The sequence below is a fragment of the Vulpes lagopus genome, chromosome 3, assembly GCF_018345385.1.
Source record: "Vulpes lagopus strain Blue_001 chromosome 3, ASM1834538v1, whole genome shotgun sequence".
NCBI classification, from domain to species: Eukaryota; Metazoa; Chordata; class Mammalia; order Carnivora; family Canidae; genus Vulpes; species Vulpes lagopus.
In genome coordinates, this window is record NC_054826.1 from 36,599,207 (window position 1) to 36,620,890 (window position 21,684).

The window sequence follows — 21,684 nt, forward strand, 5'->3', positions numbered from 1 at the left end:
CTTAACAGGAGAATTCAAGATGCTGTAGCTCCAAAGGCAAGGGGGCAGGGGGTCTTTGCACTGTGACAGCTCAGCATGGCTCTGCCTCCCTAAGGATCTTTCATCTAGGCTGGAGGTGGGTCCCCGGCACCCTTATTAAAGACAGGCCTTTCTGTGGGAGTTCTAAACCTTTGGCAAGAGAAGCAAGCCCTAGCTCTGCCCTTCACCAAAATCTACTTTGTACGCCTGACATTAAAGGGCAGTCCCCTCTTGGACTACTGGGGCAGCTCAGGCAGTGTCAATATGAGGCAAAGCAGAGAACTGACAAACTTCCTGCTAATTTGGTCAGTGGAACCAGCCAACATTTATTAATTGGACCCTAAAAATATTGGGATTTTTAAAAAATTCTGGATGGCCAGGAAAAAAAAAATCTAGCAGTGTTTTGTACCTGAATAATGTGCTAGATTAATTAGATTAAACCTCCACTAGGTCCCCATTAAAAATTGTAAAGCAAAAAAAAAAAAATTGTAAAGCAAAATTAAGTGATGTGCTAGTTCATAGCTAACAGTGCTTCTCAATCTGGAATATAGGAGTTGCAAACTCTAATGCCCTGAGAGCCCAGACGGAGAACATAAGTGAGCATAGTGCCCTGATAGGGATTGAGGTGACTCTGCCAAGGGCATGCTTTCTTTAGAAAAGAAAAAAAAAAGAAAAAAGCTGCTGCGCAGAAATGCCTGCTCACAACCACCAGATCTGAATTCTTTCAAGAGATGATGGAGATGTGCATTTTTAAAAATACAACAGAGCCCGGTTTATACATCTTAGCAAATAATTGAAATTAAAAACATGCAAACAGACACATCTGAGGGTACCTAGGGGGTGGCTTTGATCTACCCATACTTTCCTACCTTCCCTTTGTTGGTCCTCAGACTTCTCTTAGAGTCTAATGGAAACCATGGAATCTCTCTCCAGAAGAAGGCCCATTCGTACCTACACCCAGAACTCTGCATAAAACACCGGGGTCACAGTTCCTTAAGTCTCATCTGTGACTTCCTAAACTCCAGTCACAGAATACTTCCTGATAAATGAATTTTAGGAAAAGACCTCAGTTTTCAGCCTGTGAGTTACTACACCTCTAAAGAGGCCTTTTTATAATGTAATCTCCACTGCATGACTGCGGGAAAGCTCCTGGGTTTTTAGGAGCTGTTTTTCTTGTATCTGTGCTGCAATCCTCAAGATTACTTATGTGGGTGAGAGAGATGGTGTTTGAGGCTTGGAATGTTCCAGAAATGCCGCTAGCACACTGATTTGCCCAAGTAGGGGCCATGAAGATTTCCATGAGGACACAACACTCTCAGAGAGCAAGATATGCCAAACATCACAAGACATCGTAAGACCGAGGGTGGCTCTGCCATCTTCCCCAGCAGCTGGGTGATCACGATCTCTGACAGAAGGTCAGAAACTATCGGCTTGAAAGGCCATGCATTTTGCATTATGTTTTTCACATTTTGATAAGAATAAAGACAAAATGAAAAGTTTGGCCGAGCTGGGAGAGTTTGGAGTGAGAGGGTGGAATATGGTCTTCCTCGAACCACCATATGTGTGTAAGAATTATGAGCTAATCAGGGACAGAATGGGGGGAAGATCTTGCACAAACTGAGCATGTGCACAGAGCAAAAGACAATTCCACAAGATCACCCCTGGACTGCGTGACATCTAGAGTCAGGTGGGGCCAGCCAGCCCGAGCTTCAACAAGGTGAGGTGAGAAAAAAAATCAGTGTGTGAGTACAATTTCTGTGAAATCACGCTGGTCTTTTGTTTTTAACTTTTCGTTGCAGGGACTGTCCAGGACATGGTTAGGGTTTAAAATCACTACACTGTGGGGAGGTCCAATGGCATACTGACAGCCTCCTTGGGGCTGCCTCTCTCTTGATTAATGAAGTCCTCTGAGGCCTGAAATTGCATAGAATCCATGCTGTAGGGGGTATAAGCTTTCGGAGAAGAGAGAGGACGTCTCCAGGACAGTGGCTGAGCATAGTGGGTCACTCAAGTCTTTGACCTATGAAAATAGAACACACCTGGGGAATCAGGATCAGTATTTATCAATGACTTTACCTAGATAGGAATGGAAGAAGATGTCTCTGCATTATCTCTTTAAATCCAAAATACGGCCACATTTTCCAAAGTTTTTCATGGGCTGTTAATTGGTCTTAACATTCACAAAAGAGTTCTTTGGGCAAATAAATTTAGAGAACTAAATGGAACAGTCCTTTTTTTTTTTTTTTTTTTTTGCTTAACTGTAGGATGTCTCAGAGCTTTTAATAAACTTAGGTGCATTGTGGCTCTCCAAGACTGGGATTCAGTAAGTGCCACTTTCTAGATTTGCTTGACCACAAAATTAAATTTTTTTTTTTTAAAAAAAGCATATCTAGTGAGACTCCAAAAGTGCTGAGATAAGAGTTGCTTTATCCCTCCAAAATTTCTCAGACATACAGTAATTTGTCCAAGGTTTTTTCTACCTGGGAGAGAAAAGCCACTCAGAACCGCAGTAGAACTTGTGAATTATAAAATATATGTACAGAATGGAATTTATGGCTTCCAAGTAAGGACTCCCTTGTTCAACCTTATCCCCACTTCGGTATCCCAGGATGCCAAGTGACTTGCTGGTTACGGCACATTACTCCTTGGCTCCAGGTATCTTTAATCCTCTTCTTCGAAAGCCCCTCTCCATCTCCCTCTGCCTGAATCCTTCTTGCCCTTCATCCAAGGTCCAGTTCATTGGCAGCATTCACCACGAAGCTATTCTAACTTCTCCCTAATCTTTCCTCCTCTGAACTTCCACAGGTGGGCACCCAGCCTCTCCCACTGTTGCGTTTCCTTTAATACAGGGAAATATTTTAAGGCCAGGATTTTGTAGTTCACATGGCCTACCCTAGTGGCTTGATGACAGTATGGCCATATAGCACTGGGGCTTAACATAGTAATCAGTACACTTGGGTTTTAACCCAGGATCTCTCAATTTGCTAGCTGTGGAACTCTGAATGAGCCATCTTGGCTCTAAGGCTTGATTTCTCCATCTATACAATGGTGACAACAAATAGCCTACAGGTTGGGAATGAGATAATGCAGAAGTCAAGCTGGGAACAAGCCCTCCTGTGTTAGTAGCTGTGACCATCATCATCACCATCATGTGAGATTGCAATGCATGTTCATTGGGGAATAAACATCTATGAAGTGACTAGAGGAGGCCAAGACAGGGCTTCTGGGAAAAAGGCCTTTAAGGAGTTGGCTAAAAAAAAACCCAGAATAATGTAAAATTAGTAGAGTGGCAGTTGGAGGTACACAGGTCTTTAAAACCTTTGGGATCCCTGTGTGGCTCAGCGGTTTAGCACCTGCCTTCACCCCAAGGCATGATACTGGAGTGCCAGGATCAAGGCCCACATCAGGCTCCCTGCATGGAGCCTGCTTCTCCCTCTGCCTGTGTCTCTGCCTCCTCTCTCTCTCTCTCTCTCCTCTCTCTCTCTCTCTCTCTGTGCCTCTCATGAATAAATAAATAAAATCTTAAAAAAAAAACTCAAAACAGCCTAAACGTGTCACCTCTGAGCTTGTTCATACAGTCCATTTGCTTAACCAATGTCTTCCTTTGTCACTTGCCCTGTCTTAATGACCACAGTTATGAACTAGGTGGATCCAAATGGAATTACTGTGACAATGAAAGACGGAAGGAAGAAGGAAGAAGAGCCCCTCCGCCCCCCTCCGCCCCCCCCTCCCCCCGCCTCCTATAGGCCACCTATGTCCTGAATGATGAGGTCATTCTTTAGTTACAGGTCTAGGAGTTCCAATGTCCCTTTCTTCAGGGGAGAATCCAAGGCCAGGCAGGAGCTCCCTGGAAGCAATGATGGAATGCAACATAGGCTGCAGGGATGTGGATAGAGGGCCAAGGTGCAATTCCAGGTATGTGGGCCCTGCCTGCTGAGGGTGGTGGCTGGGCATGCAGTGGGCAGGAAGATGGACGAGACAGTTTACAGGAAAATGGTGTCAGTTATTTCAACTTTAATTTCTCTACTCATACCTCTCTCCCCCGCCCGGCCACCTCTCAAAGGTAGAGATGTTTGGTACATGAACATATTGGAGGGAAAAAAAAAGCAGCAGAAAGAATCTCCTGGACACATGCTCCATCAGAAGGAAAGGGCAACGTCATCCACAATAGCAGATTGAGCACAAAGTGTGTTCCTAAATTTTTCACCTTGAACCCTTCCCACTGTGCAGCTGCACGTGAGAAATGTGATGGAGAGGTGGCGATTCGGTTTCTGGTCAGAACAGAGGGGAACAGTCTCTGTTCTTTCAGAACCTGTGCAGACTTGGGTTAGAAATGCCCCAGGTGAGGGGGATCCCTGGGTAGCTCAGCGGTTTAGTGCCTGCCTTTGGCCCAGGGCGCGATCCTGGAGTCCTGGGATCAAGTCCCACATCGGGCTCCCTGCATGGAGCCTGCTTCTCCCTCTGCCTGTGTCTCTGCCTCTCTCTCTCTGTGTCTATCATGAATAAATAAATAAATAAATAAATAAATAAATAAATAAATAAATAAAAAATAAATAAAATCTAGTTCATTAAAAAAAAAGAGAGAGAGAAATGCCCCAGGTGACAAATGAACAAATTTTGTATGAGTCCCTTTTGAAGCCATTTTGTTATTACTTAAGAGCACCTGCTGGCATGTGTGTGCACATGCATGCGTGCGCGTAAACACACAGACACACACACACACACCACCACACCACCACCACCACCACCACCACCACCACCACCACTAGATATTCCCTAAATCTAGGACATTCTACAGCCTGGGCTAAGTCCCTATTTTCAGCCCTTCCTGCTCCCCCTCCCCCCAGGGGTCCAAATGCAGGCAAAGACATTGGGCCTTGCAAAAGGACTGCCTGCTGAAGTCACTGCGGGCCTTTTCTTCTCAAGCACCGCCTCCCCACTCTTGATTACAAACCCTATTTTACCTTATTTTGATGGCAAATCTATGTTTTAATGAGGGTTGTGATAGGCAGCTCAAGTACGGCAGATTTCTGCTTCCCTGTGTGTTATCTTTATTTAAACTCATTGTAAGTTATCCTCAGTTTGCCAGTCAGAGGTGTACTGAGGGTGACAAAGCACCAGCAGCTGAAAAAGAGTCAGATTTGTATGACTGGGTGGCTCCCTTCATGGAGGCGGGCGGGACCCGTTGTGAGTAATATTGCTTGCAATGCAACTCAGATTATTCTCCTCTGCCTTCTCAGATGGCTTTGCCAACACTCTTCAAGGGAGGGACATAGGCAGGTCATACTAGGCATGACTGGCTGTGCTAGGTAGATTTGCCAGCAGGTTTCTGCAGAATGTTTAGCAGAGCCTGTCTGAAGTCAGAAAGTCAGAGCAATCAGGAGCTCAGGTCCTGGAATCACACAGTTTGGGTTCACTTTTGGCTCTGTCAGTAGCAGCTGTGTGACCTTAAGCAAACTGGGCCTGAATTTTCCCATCTATAGAGAGGGAAGAGCACTGGTTTCACAGGGTCGTTGGAAGAATCAATATAAGGTTATATCAACGTAAGGTGTCTGGTGCAGAGTACATGTGTACTCTGCATAAATAACATAATATACATACATGTACATAGAATACATAATATACATATAAGAGGTAGGGCCGAGAAATCCCAGATGGATCTGCCACTCTCCCGCCCCCCTTCTCTACCAGAGAAGATGGCATGACGACCGTTGAGGGAAGGCACTGTGGGGAACCATGCAGGCTGAGGGGTGAGGGGCGCAGACCCTGCTGGGGTTGACATTCATCTCCACCATTTATGGGTCTATGCCTACAGGCAGGTATTTCCTCTCCTTAAGCTTCAGTTTCATCATCTGTACAATGGAGATCATAATATCCTCATATTTCACTAGGAAGCTATGAGGATTAAATAAGATAAAGCATGCTCAGTGCTGAGCACAGTGCCTGACACATGGTTCAGTGCTAAATAAATGGTAGCTGATTATTTTATTGATCTTATTTCCCTGCCAGCTGGCTTAGGAATCCTGGATGCATCCCTTTTACCCCCTCTGAGTTAGTGCTTGGGAGACGGAAAGAGGAGATGAATTTTTGAGCTCAGGAGTCTGAAGCTAGGTTTGGCCACACACTACTGTGGGAAGTCAAGCCCTATCATAACCTCCCTGACCTGGGTGTTCTCATCTGGAAAGTAGGGCTTCAAATGCCCAACACACAGTACTGCTATGGGGGATGAATGAGCTTGTGCAGGTCAACAGTGCCAGCACATGAGAAGAATGTAAGACACAGTGGGCCCATTTTAATAGGGTGGGGTTATTTTTCCTCAATGAATAGAGAGGTCACCTCAATTCTTGGTGACTCTTATTTTCCATATTCCAGGATGGAGACAAAAATGGAACAATTTTAATATGAACCAGAATGCTCTAGTCTCAACTTGGGGTTTCTGGTTCCCAGAAGTCAGTCTTGGGACTTTGGTCTCCAGTGTTAACCTCAGGGCTTCCCAGTCAGGCCATGGCTCACCCACTCCACATCATCAACCCCACACACGTTCACTCCAACACAGGCAACAGGAAGGGAAGGTTGAGTGACCTACTTCAGGAGAAGGCCAGTCCCGGGAGAGACCCTGCAGTGGAGAACTTGCTAGAGTCCACAAAAGACTGGTCTGATTATGGCGACCACAGGGAATGAAAGAGGAGAAAAGAGAAATGATGATATTAGTAAGTGGAAATAGTATTCTCAAGCAAATCCCAGGCCTGAGCAGAATTGTTAGCATTGGAAAGAGGACAGCTCAGGCAACTCCAGCTGAGAAGGGATGTGCGGGGCCAGGGCCAAGGAGAGTGAACACAAAGGAACAAACAGAAGGAGGGCAGAGAGAAGCAGGCCAGCCCGAGGTGGATCCCTCGCACCAGTGATGCATCTGCCTCAGGCCCTGGGAAGGTGAAGTCCGGGCATCCTGGGGGGCCTGGGTGGGGCTTACCTTGCAGGCTGTTCCCATTGGTGCTGGTGCAGGTGGGAGGCGGGGAGGTCTGGGGTCTGACAACTGGCGCAAAAGCACTCTTCTGTTTCACGGCTGAGACCATGTTGGCTGGTGAGAAGGAGAAGATGCCCGAGGAGCTGCTGCAGTTGGAGGGGAGGCTTGTGGAGGAGGCCATGGTGGGACTGGATGGCACGACTGAATGGGGCAACAGGAGAGGAGAAATCAGCACCTCTCCTGGCATCCTGAGATGAGGTGGCTCAGCCCTGTCCTTCACCCAGCCACCCGACTCAGGCCACCCTTCCAGCATGATCCTTCTCTGAACTCTTGGGATCTTATCTGCTTTCATCACTTGGTACTTGGCACATGCCACCTCTTGTTGGTGGTGATCTTTTATGTGATTATTGTGGGCCTACTATGTGCCAGGCAGTGTGCTAAGCACTGGGGCATCCCAGGCCACATAACAAAAGTGCCCTCAAAGGGATAGAGTAGCATGAAACAACAACAAAGGTGAGCACGGCAAACTCTGCAGAGGCAGAGAAAAGAACCAAAGAAGGCTTCGTGGGGGAGGTGTCAAGGGAAGCATTCTGAGTGGGACCTAAAGGGGCTGGGAATATCAGAGGCAGGAGGAGGCCAGCCTGAGACAGTGTGGTCACAGATGGAATGAGAGGTGTGAGGAAGAAGGGTAGGTTGAAGTCAATGCCAGGATTCCAAATTAAAGCACTGGCAGATGGTGGTGTGTATGTGTTCCTGTTCTCCCCATGAAGCTACGAGTTTCTTAAGGATACAACTGTACCTGAATGTCTCACACACACAGATATAGGTAGGTAGGAGGCCAGGTGGGTAAATAGACTGCCACAGGCAATATTTGTGGATAATGCAGAACGACGAGTCAAAGTTCCAAATTCTTTCTATCCCCTGTAGAGCTGTACACGAATACTTGTGAATTAATAAGCAGTAGGATAGGAGCTTTTTAGTGAATACTCACAGTCTAGTAGTAGTGGGGATGTGGATTACCAATGATGGGAGAATTTTGGCAATTCATGGAGGGAGGAAAACCTAGTTGCTTGGAGATATGAGTTTGGTGGAGGCACATTCTCTACCAACCACGGTCCTTTCAGCCTGGCCATTCATATTTCGTTAGTTGCTAATAATGTCATGGTTACTTCAGGAGACAGAGACTTTGTGCACAGTGAGTCCTCTCCTCTTGCGAGCAGTATTTTCATACACTCACCTTCTATTTCCTCCATCTCTGGGAAAAATGTGAATCCTGCCCAGTGACTTTCAGGCATTTAATTCAAATCCTAAGTACTTCCTTCTACTGTATTATTTTTCCCATTATGTAATAAACATTTCATATGGCTTTATCATTCACAAGAATCTTCATGCCTTTTTCATCTTATGTCACTGTCAAAGCAACCCTAAGTTGAGGCCTATTATATCCTTTTTACACCTGAGCAAGCTGAACAAGCTGAGACTCAGAAAATAGTTTAGTGACATGCCCAAGGGCCAGAGGCAGAATGTGATGAAGCCAGGAACCAGACTCAAATCCACTGTCCTTTCCACTACACTACCCTACAAAGGAAACAATCACCGGGGGAAAGGACCCCCTTCCCATGAGCCCACCAGAGTCTAAATTGCTATGTAGGGGGCTAGCCTTTCCTTGGCCTACTGGCTGCAGAAAGAGGGAAGTGGGAATCAAATCCATCTGGGCAGCAACTGCCATCAGAGGGAAATGACCCCTTGGAATCAGCCCTCAGCATTACACAATCCAAAGGCACCAAACGCTTGACAGAGCAGAACACTGGGCCGCCATCCTTGGAGTTTTCACCAACATGTTCTAAACTGTACTTTTTCTTTTAATGAGGCCAGCATTTTTATACATCTCTTAGGATTTGTAAATGTGAAAATACGCTCAATAATAACACCCATTTAAATTGCAAAACTCCTGCACTGGAGGTTTGATTTTTAAATATTCGTAGACTTGAAATCCTGCTGGTTCACTGAGGAAGGCAATTAATCTCGTTGGCAAATGCGATCATTATGTGTATTTAGAGGTGGGGAGTTTGAGGGGGGTGGTTCACAGAGGAAAGGCTGAAATATAGTCAAGCAGCTCCATTTGTTATAACATTATTAGTTATCAGCCACCACACCACAAAGTGTGTTCACCAGTGCAATGTCTTATTTTATTTTTTATTCTGTTCGGAATTTTTCAACATGAGTGGTTTATGAATAATTAAATATTATGGAGGCAAAAATTCAAATCAGCTGGGCTTTGTGTTTATTGTTTTATTTGCATTTATGCAGATAAAACAGTCCCATCTGAGAGCCTATTTGAGAATTTAATACTATATTTGTGAGCACTGAGGAAATCAATTAATGGAAATTAAATGTTGGAAGTTTCACAGTCTGACAGATGCAATCTCAGGCTGAAGTTGGTGGGTGTCTGCAAGGGCTTGGGAAGACAGCAATCCAAGCCCCTAAATTAAATTGCTACCATATAGCAATTAGTTTATTGATTTAATTAAGAATGCCACCTTTTAATTTTCAGGTCATGATTGAAACATTTTCTGATTGAGTAGATGGGAGAACACTGAAATGATAGATCTATGAGAAACAATCTTTCAATGAATCAAATTCCTGAAACTGGTCTCATTGACTGGAACAGGCAGACCTAATGTATGCAGATTATTTGGGGGAATTCTAAAGGTACAAAAAGCTGCTATTCCAAACAGATAAAGTGGAAATATGAAAGTTAGCACACACTGAGCATAAAAATTCACCAAGAAAGTAAAAGGCCTTAAGTATTACTTTCAGAAATAACCTTTCTCAAAGGCCAATAATGATCTTTCCTCTTTCAAAGACTAGAACATTCCATATTTCCACCATTAGAGACAGCATAGTTTTTAGGGTTTCTTAGCCACGACTCTTTAAAAAAAAAAAATGTGAGTGTTCTTTCATTTAACAACACATCTTCTATCATTCCACAAATGTCTAAGAGTTTGGCCTCATTTTACAAAACAGAAGAGTTACCCACACTGTCCAAGATAAACTTGGTTATCTGTGTAAAAATCCCCAGAGGGAGATGGAGAGATTGTAGAGACGTAGCCCAGGACATTTATATGTAAAGATGCCAGTTCGCTGAGGTTCTTTAGGTGCAACCTGAATGTTGTACCAAAAAGTTCCTTAAACTAAACTTCTTTAACGCAAGGACAATGCACCAAAAAGAATATTTTTTTCTTATGTATGTGTTTTTTTTCATCTTGCCAGATTTTTGGAAAAAATAAAAATTTTTTTTTTGTTGTTTTTTGATGTTGCTGTTGTTTGGTTTTTAGTACATATCAAGTACAAAGGGGAAAGAACTTCAAGCGTTTAAAAAAAAAAAAAGAAAAGAAAAGAAAAAAGGAATCCTATTCCTAAAGGGAGACATGTGAAGTTTTAGCCTGTTTTGCCAATGCTACACGAGCAGCACCACTTAGGATCACTGTCATCACGGTGATTGAGATTTACTGACTGTGCGTCTTGTGGGCCAGACATTAAGGCAAGCTCATTCCATACATTATTTTATCAAAGTCTCACAACAACTGGTTGGGGTGGGTGTTAGTTCTCCTCCCCATTTTACAGATGAGCAAACTGAGGCTTGGAGGGAGAGAACTTGCACCAGGCCAAGTTCCAGTTAGGAACTGGTAGGGAGCAGGAGTCAAAGCCTGCTCGACTCGAAGCTTGGGTTCCAGCGATGACATCCTACTGCTCTTTAGGCTTTTAGCAAAGTTCTGAAGACCAGGGAGACTTTAGGATGGGGAAGGTGAGCAAGGGAGGGCACAGATTTCTGCAGAAGACAAATGTCACCTTCAGTCGCATCCCCTGGTGGGGGCCCTGAGGCTGAGGAGACCTGCACAGCGGGGCCACACGCCGGCCACAGGGCCAGCTCTTGGGGCAAAAGCATGCAGAAAGGCAGGACCCACATCTCTACTTACTGGCATAGGGCGAGTTGGCAGCTGAGCCATTGAGGAAAGTTGGGGAGCCGCCCAAATTGGACATGGCAGCTGTGCCGTATCCGTTCATGCTCGTGCTCACGGAGTTATAGTTGGTCTGCTGCGGGGTGGTGCTCGGCACGTACCCGTGCGGTGACACGCTGCTGGAGTTGCGGGTGAAACCTGAGCGATGGGGGCAAAACCAGGGATGAGGGCGGCAATCCAGGAAGGTTGAGGGAGAGCAAGGTCTCCGTTTCTTGTCCCGCCGTGGCAGCCCAGAGGGAAGGGGTTGGGTGATTCATGTGCGTGGGTTGGTGGCGCTAGCTCTGTGATTAAAATGGGAAGCGAGCAAAACACACATTTCTTAGGAGATCATAAATACTTAGCAGGGCCGTGAGAAGTGGCAATGCAGGACCTATAAATTATCATTTTGGAGCAGAAATAAATCCCAATCTAAGAGATGTACCCTGGAGTTAACAGGTTCCTATTCCCTGGGCGAGGATGATGTGCTTTGGCCCCTCAGAACTTTAATTCCAACCCTCTTTGCGATCTGTCATTCGTGCTTTATGGGGAAAAGTCAAATGGAGAGATGGCTAAGTGCATGCATCCCTTCTAGCCTCTGAGACCACACGGCAGGGCGTGAAAGCTTTAAACCAAATTCCACAGCAATATTTGATACACGCAAACTAGGAAATCTCCCCATTTGGAAAGAAAAAAAAAACCCTGTTTTTCAATAAAAACTGTTTTGTGCCAAATATATGGTGATGGGGGGGTGGGCGGTACGGGGCTGTGTGGAGAAGCCTGAGGTTGGGAAGAGGCAGGGAAATGGGGAGGGAGGAAACAGGCTCCTGACCCTGATTGGTGGCCTGTGATGCTTCGGAGACATTGACAGCCAGTTGTCCACTGAAGGAATTCACGCCCATCATCCCTGCGTGGACCGAGGTGTTAGTGAGGGCCGGGAGCTGGCTGTGGTTGCGAGGGACACTGTACAGGGCCTCTGCGATGTCAGCTGCTCTCTTCAGAATAATTTCCTGCAAAGTAAAAGGAATACCCCTTTTAGCCACCCCTAGCCATACGCCCAGGAAAACCATCTTTTCCAGTGTTTATTATCTGCCAGGCACGGTGCTCAGGGCTTTCAGTGGTTTAACTGCGTTAACTTCTGCAACCTCTCAGCAAACCTGGGACAAGTCTTATCACCATTGGGCACATATCGCAAATGGGGGAACTGAGGCTCAGAGAGACACGAGAGTTCACTTAAAGACAGTCACCTAATTAAGTACAGAGCTGGGCCTCATAACCTTGTTCGTCTGGCTTTGAAGGGTCATTGTCTTAGCCATCCCTCACTGCATATGACAGCAGCCTGGGGTCTCCCTTTGCTGCCAGTAACACACAGGAGCACTGGTGTTCTACACACACACACACACACACACACACACACACACACACACACAGAGGCTGCAGCTCATCTCCCCTGCTAAAGTTAAAAGCAGGTTGTAGATGACTACCTGCGTCCCCGATTATTAGTGGAATTGTGTCCCTTGGACACTGATTCAAGTGACACAAAAAAAGGAGTGAATGGTCGCTGAGACTCATAGTTTCCAGAGCAATCTGAATCATATACATGGAGTTGCTCTGTGAATAGGAGCAGACAATTCTATTCAGGCCTTATTATGCGTTTTAGGAGAAGAAATCCAACCCCCCTTTTCGTCCTAAATTTGCTTAAAAACCTGAGAGGAATGAAGTAAAACATCAGTAACTCTCTTCCTCAATTAGGAAGTCCATTCCCACAGAAGATTCATTTTAAATAGAGTACCTTTTCTCGTAAGGAAAATGATTTCATACCAAAGATAATAAAAGATTTACAAAATAAGAGAGAAGAACTGAATAGCCTGACATGGCCGGATGACACTGAACTCATGCAAGTGGCTTTCATATTTTTCATCCTTTTTCAGCACAATAAGGAATCCGAGATCGTCAATGGAATGTGGAAGCCCACACCGGTTCGAGAGCCAGTAATGCTCACCTGGTTGTTGTGTGGCATCCCATACAGCGCCTCCACCAGGTCTGCAGCCCTTTTGAGGATTACTTCCTGTCAAGAGAAAAGCAGACACAATCCTCGAGTGAAGGCCAGTTGTTATCTTTTCACAAGATCACGTTCCAGTTCCCCCTGGCCATGCTTTGCTAACGCACTGCTTTAGAGGCAGTAGCTTGGGGAACCCCAGAATGGTGTTAAATCGCCAATTTATCCCTGTTCACATACACACTTAATTGAGTCAAAAGGTGAGCATCATTGGCACTGCAAGATAAAATACATCACTCAATAGTCTGCCATAGGCACGATAAAGCACTCATATGTTTATTGCTGAATACAATTGCGAGGTCATTTACTAGATTACTACAATCGATGTCATTCAGTGCATGTTATGAATCCTTAAGATGTGTTTATTTAGTACTTAATTGCTTATTCCAGGAACCATGACCTTATCAGACAGGTCATTTTCGAGGGATTTCCAATCAATCTTTGGCTACTAGAAGCATGTAGCATTAAACTTCTTTTGTTTATCTCCCTTGTGTGGCAGAGCCATGATATAAGGGAGTGATGGAGTAAATCCACATTTCTGAGGCAATGTGCTGTTTGTCAGAGGCTCTTACAAAAGGATTCTCCTGCCCCCGGAAGCACCAATTTTCATGACTGGCAGAGTCTGTTTCTTTTATAGCAATTCTTTGCTATTTCAGTATTGTTTGTCATTTTTCACATTTGTTCATTCATTCTCATCCTAGATATATGCCCTGCTTTTCATTCCAGTTGAAGAAAAAAAAATGTCTCCCTCTTTTCATTTAGGTAGGCTTCCATTTTTAGCTTGCATGCTTATTTCTAATAAATAGTGCACTCTACAAAAGTGTGTGTGATGGTAATTTTTTCCTTCAACTGAAAGAAGTTGTTCTCTCTTCATTCTGCCCTAATTGTCTGCCCTAACTGGAAGAGGAAGAGGAAAGTTAAGCTTGTAAAATGGAGGCTTATCAGAGAATCAAACATAAAGGTATGGCATGATTATCAGAGGTGATTTGTAAAAAGATACTTTTATAATTTTTTTTTTTTTGCTGTGGGTAAAGTTTCAAAAAGAAGTTTAACTTTAAATATTTTACACAATAGATTTCTGCATGGAGAAGCAGTGCTATTCGATTTTCGTATACTGTAGACGCTGATCAGAAAATAGGGATGTAATTACATTCATTTTGCTGTCACCATAGCCTCTTCAAAAATCCTTGAACAACTCTTGAAATGACAAGCTTTTAGATACATATTAGCATTTTTCAATTTTAAATTTTCTATAATATAAGATAAAATAGTTGTCATACTGCAATAACTACTTATGACATATATAATGTCCTAAATTCAAAAATGAGAGAGAGGGGTTTTCAGTTCTCAATAAACATTTATGCTTGCCTTAAGTTGCTAAACCCCATTTATAAAACAGTTCAGTTATTTTTCATATAAGGAGTGAAAAGCATTATATAATCAATGGAGTTTGAATCAATACATCTGAAATAATTTCTTTATTTTTTTAAATGCAAGCTACAAGATAATTTACCACTTTTTGTTTGCAGTATTGTCTGACCACAGCAGTTAATAATTTACTATGGTATGGCCACACTAAACCCTATCCCCATATCAAATTCGGCCTGTGCTGCTTTCACTAAAACCTCATGGCTTTATCTGGCTCTTAGGGAAGATTAAAACAAAATAGGATCAAGTTAGTTTATTTACTAAGATTTGACTTCTCTGGGTCTACATTCATTTGTATCTCCAAATAAATATTTATGCCAGTGTTTGGGTCTGGCAGAGAAGGTATTTTTCTTTCTTTTCATTTTAGGAAGAAAACAAGCCTCCTGTTTGTCAAAGGCAAGATGAGGTGCAGTTGGAAGCTGCACTTGTGAATTTCAGTCTTGGAACACCATCTTTGAGGACTCTGAGCAGTGCTTATTTTAATTAATTTCACAGAACCAGGGAGGAGGGAAGTTCAAAATAAGCTCCAAGATCTTTGAAGTTTTCATAAATCTGAAAAAAATCCAACTACCTATATGTTATACATTTTATTCTCATATATTTTTGACGATAAAGTTTTCCAATGACACAATCCAATTGTTTCTTTTTCTGCTTGTTCAATACTCAGAACTCTAACCACCATTAATCTTTTGAAAATGAAACATGTGAATCTTGCTTCATAAAGTTACATCCTTCTTCCATACAAGGAGCTGGGTCATGCTTTCCCACTAGGCACATCGCCATAGGTGGGTCTGTAGCCCAGCATCACTTCAGACCAGCAGTCTTGTGGTGAGTGAACCTGGATTTCTTGTCCTGAGAGTGAGTTCCTTAAATGATATCTTGCCCACTTAAAAATGTCCTTTACTGCAGTATCGACTTTGGGGTTTAAGGGACAGCCCACATTTGATTCAGCTTTGCCAGTGTGATTCAGCTTCTATTAGTTATTTCTGCAAATGGGAAGGGAAAAGGAAATTTCTGGGTCCTCTATGAGTTAGTGCAACGGACCTGGAAGGTGCTTGGATTTTGGTGACCAGAAAATTGCTCTCACCTCCATGTCATTACGCTCCCAGTGAACTAGCCCCCAAGCGTGTTTGTGTTGGGGATCTAATATATTGCCTTTCAATCAGAGCTGAGAGCCACTGAACACACAGACAGAACATGACGAGCAGGTCAGGAAAGCAATAAAGATTTTACAGAGCTGTCCAAGGTGCTAAATTTACTCAATAATGGGTTTGGCACCATAGTGTTAACCTCTCATTTACTACCAGTTTGAGGGACTAAATTGAAGTAGCTGACTTCATTTACCTTGAAATGTATATTTTATGACATTATGTAAGTAGATTGAAAGGGCACTGCAGTTTTAACAATTTAAAGGCTAAAGCATGTTTAAGATGAAACTTGAATATTTATTGTATATTGCACTTAAAGTATATAGAATGTTAAAATGTATTGATTAAATTTGTAAAAGGCATTATAAAAATGACAGGTAGTATAAAAGATGTATGCCTTTTAAAATCAAATTGATAGTGTATGCTATCTCTTCTGTGGTCACAAGTGTAATTTTTTCGCAGTTTTATATGATAATTTGAAAAATCTGTAATTTCACATTAGGAAATGATTGAGCCTGGGATGTTAAAAAAAAAAAAAAGAAAGAAATTTTCCATAAGGGGAAGAACTGGATGTTTAATATAATCTTTTGTCTCTGAAATTGTTCCTAAAGTCTTATTTTTTGTGGCATTAGGAGGGAGTATAGTATAAGGATTCTTCCATGCTAATATACAATTTTAATATTTCTGAAAAGAAAGAGCACTTGACTAGTACTAATATCTAATTTTTCAAGGCATTTATTTGTCAGGAGAGATTTTCTCTTCTTTTCATAATGTTTAAAACATCTCCCTGTTTGCAGTTTAAAAGATGAAGGTAAAGATTAGATTCTTCTAAGATAATTAATCCTATCCTTAGATTAAAAAAATATCCCAGTAGGGAATAAAGAAGACAAATACTAGTATCCTAAATATTGAAAAGCCCCAGAGTCTCCTTATAGGGCTAATGCTTGTTTTCCAATCTACATCCTGAGTCAGTATTTTTATTTTCATGCCCCTGCATCTCCTCTCTTAAAGAAGCAAAAAAAATTTTTACTCCTTAAAAACAACAACTTTCACCAATCTATTTTCTCTCATAGTTAAAACCTTGTTTCCCTTATCCTGTTATGACCATTGGCTGATAATAATGTGAGTGAGGTTCTGCAAAGAAAAAAGGGGATAAGCTATATAGATTCTACAGGAACACTGGGGAAACCCAACTCCAAGAGAAACAGTTCAAGGCTAATTGTTATAGGTTTTTACTTATGTTTCAGAGCCTTTGTAATAAAGATGTTGAATGGACTAGAAATAAGGAAGGAAGATTCATCTGTACTTCCTATGTTGCAACCCCATCAATTAACAAATTATGTTTGAGCTTCTTGTTGCCCCAGCAGTCAACAAACTGGTATTACTCTCCAGCACTTTTCAAGGCATATTATCTACTTAGAATTAAGGTACAGGGTTCAAAGGGCATTACAGAAGATTCTCCCTATCATCTGGTCCTACCCTCTCTATCCAATCTCCTCTCCCTACACATCTGAAGAATGGCTCTCTATTCTTGTCTAGCTAGTCCTCTCTAGCCTAGAAGCAAAATGTTGGCTCTTTCCCATCTCCAGGCCTTCATTCCTTTCACCTTTTCTTTATTTGGAATGCTGGCTTCAATCTGTGCCCATTTATAATGCCTTCTCATCTTCCAAAGCCTGGTGATAAAGGTGGTGATTACGGTTTGCTTAATGATAAAAATTACTGTCATTTGTGGAAAGTGGAACATTAACTCATCAGTCTTCACAGAGAGCCTCTTATGGTGCTGTCCACACCACCGTTTTGGCAGATGAGGAAACTAAGAACTCAGAGAGGTCAGCCAACTTTCTCTGTGTCCACACAACTGACCACTGCCTAACTCAAGTGTTAGACATCACAGCCCAGGCTCTTGAGAATGACACTGTTCTATCAGAACGAATTCCCCTTCACCACAGCTTCTAATCTCTCTCATTCCTCTGAGAACAGGGCTGACTGTCCCATCCAGCACAGCACAGCACAGCAATAGATGGCTGTGGAATCATTTTGCTCTGATTTTAACTATGTAAGTCTTCACTCTCTGTAAAGACTGTAGGCCCTATGAGGCCATGAATATTTGATCACTTCTCTAAGCCCCTAGCACAATGTCCAGAAAAGCACAGGCCTTGAGAAATTTTCATTGAAAAGTTTATTCTAAGATGGTTTCTGATTTTTAAAAGTACATGCTTGATTTATATGATGAAATGACAAAGGCATATATTTGCCCTGGTTTATAAAAGCAGAAGACTTAAATTTGGTGTTCCATTTGGCTCCAGACCTTTTAATCCAATATATAAATTCCCCAAGGTCAAGTCTTGCTCACTGTGGGGGTTTTTTATGCCACCTTTTTTTCTTTTATGAATTTGCTCTTTTAGTCCTGCTGGCTTGTGCTTACATTTTAATTTTGTGATTAATATAATGAATCATGTTGGGTACAGACATTATCTCAAGTTATAGGCTGCTAGCAACATGAGGTTGGTCCTGATGTACATCAGCTTTTTATTAACTGTACTCTTAGACCCTTAGAAATACTTAGGTATTTGTACAGTCTTGGGAGCCAGGCATATAATGTCTGATATGCAGATATGGCTAATTCATTTTTCCTTTGTGTTCATGACAGTAGAATCTCTGGGGACTTTTCCCCTTCCATGTGAATCTTCTCTTTCAGTGTCTGCCCTCAAATGTGTAGGCAATAAGCTCACATTCACTGGTCATCTCTAGCCTTCTAGATTGTCTAACTGTCTAATTTGGAGTCCATTTATAAACCTAGTTCAGTGTTTTAAGTGATTCAAACCAAAATGAGCAGAGGATATGAACTGAACTTTCCTTCTTTCAGAGCAACTCATAAAGCCAGAGGAATGCCCCTTTACCAACCCAACATTAATTTTAAATTTCTGAATCAGATTTGAATCTCTGGGAACCCCCCCTCATAAAATTAAAGCCCAAGGATACTTCAGCAATTTAGGAGGACAATCTTTGCTTGGCTTTATGCTCGCTCAGGCAGGAAGTGTTTTGCAGGATATAGAAGAAAACAGAGGCTAAACTGCAACTTCAAGTTGACTTGGGTGGTGTCTGAGAAAGAACAATAACTTTCTGTCACTGCACATTTGCCTGATATCCATCTATCACCAATCTGCTTTGCTCTATCAGGGGATTCAAGAGGCAATGGGCCCGAATATCAGCAACATTAAATGAAGTGGAGTGGCACGATCACTCCTGGTTTAGAAGAGATAAGCACCCATCAATGGAATCAGCATGAATTTCATGTGCCTCCTCGCTCCAGAGTTTATCAAAGTGTCCAGATTTTGAACAGCATACCCAGCTCACTAGCCTCTGAGTTCTAGCTCTTTCCCTGCTTCCTTCCGAAAGTCTGGGTGACACAGCTGATCGGAACACCTGAAAGCTGAAAACCTAATTGGAAGTTCCTTGCAGCCCATTTCCCGCAGAGCTAGACGTACAAAACAATAAATACTAGTTGTACCAAGAGGCGATATATGTGGAAGGTCGTTTTACATCCCGAAGTCCTTCATGTTTATTCAGCCAAATGGAAAATTCTACAATGGCAGACTCTGCATTCTAAAAAGTCATATAATGAGGGCTGGGAGGGAAGGAGTAAAACAAACCAAAATAATACTTGAGTGCTCTTTCGTTTCCAGTCCTCTGAGACATTCCTCAAATTCTTCATTTTTCTGGTAATATGAATTCTTGAAAGAGAACTGACCACAGATCATTAGGAACCTTTAGTGTCACATTTGAAGCGCTCTTTACTCAGAAGCCCTATGACTGAGAGGAGTCACTTACATTTAGCATGGATGTAATTAAACATGTTTCTGTTGAAAGGGGCATTCTCATTATGGCTAAGGACCACTTTAGAGTAAATTGAAATGGAAAGGAGGAGCATACATGAGGTGTAGGTAGCAAGTGGTTATTTCTAGGGAGGCATAAAATGCCAAATGTGTAACGATTATATTTTACAACCTTGCATTCTAAAGACTTCATAGTATTTTATTATATAAGAAGCTTTAGCTGAAGCTTACTGAATGTTTTAGCACATACTCACTGTCCATAGCCTTTAAAGAAAAATAAAAGTCAAGCCACAATTAAAATCTGCAGAAATATCCAGAACAAAGGAATTAAATGATCCAAAGGGTCTACTGCTATTAATACAAGAGGCATTGGAGGTATTCTAATCCAGTCTAAAGAAAATGTGGGGGGACTTCTGAGCCTTCTCTAATTTTAAAGTTGATTTTATGTTCAGATTAGATGAGAGCCCTCTCTTTCTTCTCAAACATATTATTATGTACCATCAGGCCACGTGGCTAGAAGCACACCAGAAAGCTGTGCCTTTGTTGCAAACATGGTATAGAAGGCTTCTGAATCACATGAAATTAAAGTAGGTTGTAAGCTAAGGCAGCTGTATCAACGTAAGACATACTAACTTACATGATTGACTTTTACAGTGGAAAGCAAAAGGCTGTTTTCAAGCAGCCGTTATTGCCTCAATGGAAAAAAAAATCAATGAAAGTGAAATGAACAAGAGATTTTGTCTGAGTTGCAGTTAATACCACTGAAGAGCTATGGATAATAAAAGGTCAACAAATAAATTAGCCAGAGTGTTATGAAATGAATGATTTGGCTTATAATTTTATTGAGTGAAAATTGTTCGCTGCCTATTAGACCAGGTAATTTTTATCTGGTGCCCCAATTCCTGTTCCGTAAGCAATAATACAGTTGTAAGAGCTGTCGGTTCGATCGTGTGACCTCTGAGAAGCTGGCTAGGACAGCTGACTACTATGATGGATAACTAAGGTTGGTCTCCACAAGGTGCCAAACCTCCCTTCCCTCCTGCAAGGGGATCTCATAAAAGAAACATTACAGCTTGATTCATTTTACCAAAATGTTCGACTTTTCAAGTGTCAGCAGTTAAGTATAAATTGTGAAACCAGGTATTCCTGAGAAGAGTTATGACAATGGCTTTCCCCCCTCTTTTTGGTCTCCTGGCATTCTCTTCTAAATGGTGTCATGGTAATTGGTGAATGGGAGCCTGGGGTGCTTCCCGCCACAAATACAGTGAAAAATGGTGTCTGCACCCTTGTGAATATGACCTGCTTGGAGGTACAGAGCTGAACTTGGTAACCTCTGGCCGGCTCTTCTTATTCCAATTCATTGTACTGGTTTAAGACCGACGCTCTGGGTTAGGTCCTGCTGAGTGGCCTTGGAAATCGACTTTCTGATCAGGATAAAAGTCTCTGCTTAAAGAGAAGGCTATGGACAGAGGTGCCTTTTTCAGGGGTAGGTTGTAAAGTCAGCACATGAAACAAAAACTGCCTACAGTCAAAATTACCCTTGAAAATCTTTTAAGTCGCCAAGGCCTAGGCTCTTAGAAATACAAAAGCCGAAAATTAACTACTTCTGTTTCTCTTTGTCTTTGGATTGTGGCTTCCTTTTCCCTAGGGCAAAGCAGAATAAATATCTGGCCTGAAAGTAAAAGGACCACTGAGTAAACAGAGAAATTTACTGCCATACCTGTGTATGTGTACCTCTCCATCTATGTCTAGGTGTTTGGTGTGTGTGTATACAAATGTACATGTATATTTATATTTTGGGACAAGTATGTATAGTTAAACTTGAATAAGTGATATGTGCATGCTGGAACTCTGTTGTACTTTAAGGATTATCAAAAGGAGGCAAAAATATAGTTTGCTTTGCTTCTTAAATTGTCGAACATCATCAGTTATGATACGCACCTCCAGATGAACGATATCTGTAAATTCCCAAAGCTTTACAGATGGTCCTGAGTATAACTGCAATTAAAATCCACTGCCTCGAGACTGCTGGGGCTGTTCTTATTACTCTGATGCTTAATTGAAGTGTAACTTAAGGCTGAAGACCTACCCCCTAGTGTCTCTGTTTCTAAGAATTCAGTCCAAGAGGAGGATTTTGGATGGTGGGGAGGTAGCCATGAGTAGCCCCTTGTTCCACCTGTGACTTCTCCCTGAACTAAGCAGTGATTACATTCAATGCCCCAGTGCACAGGGT

At 42.4% G+C, this 21,684-nt stretch overlaps 1 protein-coding gene across 5 annotated transcripts in view; it reads right to left on the reverse strand.

The window, feature by feature from the left end:
• The window catches only part of EBF1 (EBF transcription factor 1), a 381,185-nt gene that overhangs the window by 5,049 nt on the left and 354,452 nt on the right, over positions 1-21,684 (reverse strand). For all 5 annotated transcript variants that reach the window (XM_041750331.1, XM_041750330.1, XM_041750329.1 and 2 more), the window contains exons 12-15: positions 12,983-13,048; positions 11,813-11,990; positions 10,963-11,142; positions 6,989-7,183 (exon numbers count right to left, since the gene is read on the reverse strand). In XM_041750331.1, the coding sequence (XP_041606265.1) occupies positions 6,989-7,183; positions 10,963-11,142; positions 11,813-11,990; positions 12,983-13,048 (619 nt within the window). The remainder of the gene's footprint in view (positions 1-6,988; positions 7,184-10,962; positions 11,143-11,812; positions 11,991-12,982; positions 13,049-21,684) is intronic.